Source organism: Loa loa (assembly GCF_000183805.2).
Source record: "Loa loa unplaced genomic scaffold supercont3.254, whole genome shotgun sequence".
Lineage (NCBI taxonomy): Eukaryota > Metazoa > Nematoda > Chromadorea > Rhabditida > Onchocercidae > Loa > Loa loa.
The window spans coordinates 85,061-91,927 of NW_018108434.1; the positions used below are offsets into that span (position 1 = coordinate 85,061).

General features: G+C 35.5%; 1 protein-coding gene across 1 annotated transcript in view; it reads left to right on the forward strand.

Annotated features, from left to right (window-relative positions):
- Nucleotides 1-5,317, forward strand: part of LOAG_18304 (homeobox domain-containing protein) — a gene marked incomplete at both ends in the record, with an annotated part of 13,237 nt that extends 7,920 nt beyond the window's left edge. Inside the window, 14 exons of the mRNA XM_020450966.1 lie at nt 403-519; nt 655-841; nt 1,091-1,281; nt 1,447-1,629; nt 1,764-2,000; nt 2,420-2,581; nt 2,790-2,911; nt 3,177-3,372; nt 3,473-3,620; nt 3,958-4,171; nt 4,290-4,408; nt 4,604-4,812; nt 4,920-5,075; nt 5,243-5,317. Of these exons, the coding sequence (XP_020305301.1) occupies nt 403-519; nt 655-841; nt 1,091-1,281; nt 1,447-1,629; nt 1,764-2,000; nt 2,420-2,581; nt 2,790-2,911; nt 3,177-3,372; nt 3,473-3,620; nt 3,958-4,171; nt 4,290-4,408; nt 4,604-4,812; nt 4,920-5,075; nt 5,243-5,317 (2,316 nt within the window). The remainder of the gene's footprint in view (nt 1-402; nt 520-654; nt 842-1,090; nt 1,282-1,446; nt 1,630-1,763; nt 2,001-2,419; nt 2,582-2,789; nt 2,912-3,176; nt 3,373-3,472; nt 3,621-3,957; nt 4,172-4,289; nt 4,409-4,603; nt 4,813-4,919; nt 5,076-5,242) is intronic.
- Nucleotides 5,318-6,867: the final 1,550 nt, after the last annotated feature.

Sequence of the window (6,867 nt, forward strand, 5' to 3'; positions counted from 1 at the left end):
AGCAATCCCAAGTGCATCACCAGCTAAAGAGCTCGAACACGCATCACTGATGATCAGCTAGAAAATTTGCGGCAGTATTTGACATCAATAATTCACCCAGTGAACAACAAATCAAGGAAATGTCTGTAAAGGCGCAACTTCCGGAAAAAGTTATAAAACACTGGTTCCGCAATACACTGTTTAAGGTCATAATTTGTTTTAAAATGATAAGGGAATGCAAAATGCTCGCTTTCTCAATTATCAGTAAACAAATGGTCCCTTATCCTAATATCTTAGGTCTTTGTCAAAGATTTTGTGCACACAATTTTTGAGAAAATGAGGGGTTGTTTTTCGACTTTATTCAGTTCTAATTACGACTACAACCGTGGTAATTTTTTTGGGGCGTATTTTTTTATTTTTCAGGAACGACAACGTGACAAAGATTCTCCCTATAATTTCAACATCCCGCCGCAAATGAGCATTGATTTGGACGCTTACGAAAAAACTGGTGAAACAAAAATAACCACTCTTAAAATTGAGGTCCTTTTTGGTCTTTGAAAGGAAAAAGTAGCATATGATAATGAGGCAAAAAACTTTATGCATAATTGTTGAAGATACTAAGGAATTAAGGGTTAGTCCTTAAGGTTGATTGCTGTGAAATCCATTACTTTTCAGACAGAAGAAGAATCGAAACCGCAACTGTTGCAAACACCCGAAACTCCGATAAATATAAACGGTGTCGGAAATTCAGTGTCTGCTGCAAATGTCCAAACTACCCAGATTCATTCGACTCCGCCAACATGCAATAATCCTTTCGCCACTTTCTTGCATGATGACAAAAATCTTTCGTCCATATTATCAAGTACTTCTCGAACTTTGCCTTTCAATTTTTACTTCTGTGATTATCTGTTTCTCATGAAACCTTACTTTTTCTGCAAGTTAAACCTTCAGGTTAGATAGAAACAGAAGAATCTGTCCTAAGATTAGATTCCCTGTCCATAAAAAACAGTTAATATTTAGTGGCCAGCGGTAGTCAAAGGATTGCTACCTATTATTATTGAATTGGAATTAGCGAAACTTTTCAAGAATGTCTTACCATTTTTTTTTAAAGATTTGCCTTCAAATTCGGTGACTGGACGTCGTGCTAATCGTACTCGTTTTACCGATTACCAGCTGCGGACATTACAGCAATTTTTCGATAAGCAAGCTTATCCTAAAGATGATGATTTGGAAGTTTTGTCGAAAAAGCTCCAACTTAGTCCACGAGTTATCGTTGTTTGGTTCCAGAATGCTCGACAGAAGGTACATAACAAATAGTGGTTGCTTTTTCTATCATCATCACTTTCTAAAAGATAAAAATGGTGGGCTAGTAGCTGAAAGATCTCAAGTTCGTTCATTTTATATTTTACACCTGAACCGGTTGGTTTCTTTCCACTGTTAAATCTTGGCACGAGAATTTCTTTTCAGGCCCGAAAAATATATGAAAATCAACCAATGTCAAGCAACGACGATCGATTTATGAAAACACCGGGGAGTAATTTTCAGTGCAAACGATGCCAGTTAGTGTTTCAACGGTATTATGAACTGATACAACATCAGCAGAAGTTATGCTACAAGGATGATTGCGTGGCTCAACAAAAAGATAATAAAGTATTATATTTATGGTATTTATCTTTGCTGTTGTTTTTAATTTCGATAGCTGTACTGTCTGATCTATGAATGATTATTCCTTACCTTTTTTGAGGGAAATTACTTGGGAGTGTTTGTATTTATTATTATTACAGGCCGTCGAAGAGAATTTGAGTGAAGACGAAAAGACCAGTTTGGAGAATCTACGTGATGCGTCACGACTGAGTTCTACATCAGTTGCAGCAACTAGCCAGACAGCTACTTTGGGTGGAGCATTAGCTCAGCTTATTGGTACTGCATCGTCGGGAACTGCTATCGATATCAGTCAAACAGAATTTTTGAAACTGCAGGCGCAGGCATCAATCAAACCACAGGATCCATCCATGAAGCTAGTAAGATTTCCTCCATTCTTATTCATTCTGGGCTGATTTCCTCCAGTTCTTAGTTTTTAAATTATCTCTACTTATTAGATTTTCCTGAAGCCTGTTTTCCTATCATGACTCAGAGCAATTTGGGAATAAATCGGTAATCTTTTTTAATTTGTTCTTGTCTTTCATTTGTCTGACTGGCTTATAGATGGTATCTTGAATCTATTTCAAGAAAGTGATAATCTAAAGTGCATGAAATAATCTTGATGGGTGTTCGAGCAGTTCTTTTATTTAGGAGTGAGTGGTATCTATAATAGTTTTTACCACGATAACATAGTGCATTGTGTGAATTACGGAAGGAAAATAGCTTAAAAAATGTGGGCATATAGTAGTAGGCGCGTCCTTTTTGATGTTCAAATGAACTAAATCTTCTCATCGTTCAGAAGGTAAGGGATAAGAAAAAAGCGGTATTCTATAAGCGCTGTCCTTTCTGTTGCCTATTATTCCACTCGCGAGATTCACTGATTGTCCATATTCCGAATCGTCATCCGGAGCAAGCTAACAGTACATCAGTTAATGTCGATTTATTACCGGACGCTGAAGATGTGAGGAAATGCATATTCTTTGCTACTACTTAGTTTTTCTAATATCGCAGTATATAAACATTGGTAGGAAATTGAAACTTGGAAATTTGGGTTGTCTCAGAGAGTGCTTCCAGATGGATTAAGGCAGAGCATATCGAATGAGACCATGTCGAAATGAGATCTATGGGGCGTCCATAACTTCATGAAATTTACTACAATTTCCTTACAGGTACCAACAATCACAGCGTTGGCGGGTGATGACTCACTAGGAGATCTGTCGAAAACGAATGGTTCTTCAAAAAAGTCAGAACTATCGCCGCTTGATCTCAGTTGTACCGCTAATAGCGAAGGGTATGGTCTTCGCGAAAATGTTGATTTTCTCATCAAATTTCATAAAATGTTGATTTAAATAACATTAGTCCTTTATAGTTTTTTTTAAGACTTCCTCAGCAATCACATGGTTTCGCTTGCTATAAAAACCAGCGTGACATTTGTCAAATTAGCTTCCTTTATCGTTCAGTTTCCTAAATCTAATTTTGGAAAAAATACAGGAAAAAAGAAAACTGTACCTTTTTTGGATTTGATATAGCTACATAAAAAGAACTAAAAGTTCTAGGCGCGAAGATTCGGTATCGATATCTCCTTCATTCTTGCACTCGGACAACGATGATAATAACAGTGATAACATGGATATTAGTGAACGCTACAATAGCGCATCCCCAAATGCGATTGGAATTGGCTGTTTTGGGGCTCAGAGAAGTCCTGCTAGTTCCAAACGGTATCGAACTCATTTGACACCATTACAAGTTCATGTAAGTGTTATGATGACAGTTTGTTATTTAAGAACCTCCAGAGTTTAGACCTTTGAATTAAATACGCTGCTGACTGTTCTAGACAAGAATAAAATTGTAGGTGATGAAAAGCATATTCATGAGTTACAAAACTCCATCGATGAATGAATGTGACTTGCTAGGAGTCGAAATTGGTCTTCATAAACGAGTTGTACAGGTGTGGTTTCAAAATGCTCGAGCGAAAGAGCGGAAATTGCGATCACACAGTGGTTTGTTATCTTGGAATCAGATTATTTACTTAGCTGTGAAAACCCGTTAAACCTGTCATCAGAGAATAGTTTTTAGGAGTTTGCATACGAAAAAAGACCTCATGAGGGTTAGCAGAAGGTTAGATGACTGATAAATGCTATATCGAGAAGTGAAGCTGTGCTATCTCGATGAGGCAGAAGAATTTGCAATTAACTGATGAACTAGCCCAAAATATTGCATCCCTGAACAAAGAACTATTGTAAACTTCTTTTTTTGCTTTTATATTACAAGAGCAGGGAAATTGTCGCTTTCTCACTTTGAAATTGTACCGTATTTTTTATTTGAAAAATTTCTTAGGTGATGAAGAATTACTTCGTTGTACATCGACGCGCTGTGCAATGTGTGGTGTTAGTTACGATCATCATGTTACCTTGCATGATCATATATTCACCACTGGTCACATTAATCATGTCAAAAAACTTTTCCAAGCAGATAATATTCAAACAGAAGGACCAATAGATTTGAACGCTACACTAGAAACGATTGATAAAGAAGATATCCAACGAACGAGGTTTTATACTAATTTCTCTAATTCCGTAATCTCTTTCACCCTGAAATGAAATTAGCTGTTGTTCCTTTTTCGCATGATTGTTCTATGCTTGATATTGTTTGGTTATCGCGATTTTTAGAATGAAAACTATACGAGATCGGCGAACAATGAAGCCATCCACTACTGTATCGACTTCAAACCCTGGGAGCAATACGATGCCACATTTTCCTTATAATTTCTTATATAATATTCGATCGGGTTAGTATGAATATTGGTGTTATAGTTCTTTTTAAAACTAAACTTTTTTTTGACAAGCTGTCAACTAATAGTGTTATGAAAATTCCTAGAAGCAAAAGTGTGCATACACCAAAAATGCATTCTGATTAGACAAACCTGTTGTTTATTGTGCTTACTTGACCATGTAATATATGCCAATACAATGACCTCTTGAAGGCTTGGCACCAATAATGTATGATCCAAACCTAATGGGTACACCGATACCGATGCTTCAAATTCCTGAAAGTGTCATGGCGCAGATTACGACAGATATGAGTTCCGGCCGTGAATCATCGAAATTCACACAAGATGGCAAAACTTTTCAACAACTGGTTGCTATACTTCCATTACGTGATTTCCAATGTGCTGGCAGCACTGATAGTGAGGTTATTTTATTTTTTGCTTGCCTCTCTATGGTATTCCTTTACATCTCGAACTTCCTTATAGCTTCTAAAAATACTAATTGTACTTGATTTAAAATGATCATATTCAGGTTGGCTGGGCATGTCCTCAATGTACCAATGTATTTCAACAGGAACAGCTGTTGAAAAATCATCAACGACTAATATGCCAGGGTTGTGATTCAGTATTCAAATTGGTACAAACCCATTACCAATGTCGGGCTTGTAATGCAAAATTCGGTGCACAGGTTGGTAATTCCTTCTGTATTTCAGTCTGTAACTCTGCTGAAAAGATATCTGAAACTCCGAAAAACCAATAATTATGACAAGAGTGTCCATTACTTTCTGCTACGTATTATAAAATTTACTCGCCATTGTTTCCATGCAACTATATGACGATTATTTCAAATTTCAGACCGAATTTCGAGTTCACTGTGATACGTCAGAACATCAAGCTGCACGTGAAGTATTTCTCGGCAGAACAGTTTAATCTAAATTCATGATACTCGTCATCTACTATAAACTCAGAAATTTCAATGAACCGGTAAACATTCGTTCGCCAAATGCTCGTCTGTTTATTCATCCAAAAGTATTCTCAGACAAAATTCTTTCATTCCAATTACGGTTTCACATTTCGGTTTTTTGAATTCTGTGGTTTTTTAAAATTGTTGCTTCTCAAATTTAAATTTTTCGAATATTCGCTTACATTTTCTAGAGCATTTCTTATTGTTGTATACAGCTAGTTCAACATTTTTTTATATGACAATGATTATTGTTGCCGTTATTTTCCAATATAATTGATAGCATTCTTCGGTTAGCAATAAATATTTTCATTGAAATGACTCAATGATTACTTTTTTCTTCTGTATTAATTTTAAAATTTTTGTGCTCCATGTACAGTATGTTTCATCTTTTTAACTGAATGTAAATTTGCAGCTGTTGAAATTTTAAAGGATAGATTTCTGCAGAATCTAATTTTTTGAAAATTCGGTGTAGTTCACTATATCTAAATCAATTTTTTCTGGGATTTAGATGGTCATTTCATTTTGTTTTAGCGCAAGATTCAATCGAAAATATCGGAGTATTTTAGTCCGAATTTTCTCCGAGTGAACTTCGTTTCACAATAGATCTGCAATATTTGGTCGAAAATTCAAATTCAACTTAGAAAAATTAGTGTACGGTATGACTGGTAACAAAGTATTGATTTGTTGGTATATAAATATTAAATTAATACTGAAATGGTCCTAATTTGTATTGATGGTTTTTGAGTCGCATGATTTCGATGCAAATTTCGATTGATCGGTTTATTGATTGGTTCTGTGAGCTTTAACTTAATTTTAACCTTTTAATTTAATTTTAAGCTTGTTTCATCAGCATTAGTTGCTGTCCTAAAATCCAACCTAATAAGCTTTACTCCTTTTTTAAAAAAGTTTTCACTTGTAGAAAATTTACGTTTGGAATTTTTAAAATCATCGTCGTTCTGTGATTTGGATCTCGCGTTCCGTCAGCGTCATCATTGTCATCATCTACATACTCATCTCGTGTTTTTCACTAGTTTCATGCTTCTCTGGTGATTTTCCTTTTTTGTTATATTTCATCTTTTACCCATTATTTATTAATAATGCTCGCTCACCTTACTTATTCTCTGTGCAAATTTTGGTTGCCAAGTTATTTATTCTTGGAAGTCTTTTTCAGCTCGAATATAATCTTGGCTATTTAAAGAAGTTCTGTCTAGCTCGAGTGTTACACGTATCTGGACTTTTTAAATTGTTATTTAACCAAATTCAAGAAAAGGAGAGCGTCAATGAGTATTTGTTGAAGTCACATATATCGGATAGGCTTAGGATCCTAAATGCACTGTTCTTTTGCTTCAAAGAATGTAGTCTGCAAGCGATGCTATTGTTTTTTAATGTGTTAGTGGCTTACCTGCGATTTCGTAAAAGTAAAACAATATCATTTATCCTTAGTTTTTTAGTTTCCCGGTGGGGAAGTTAAACATTTGGGCATATTTTGGCTTAAAATCACTTATGATTCCACCGA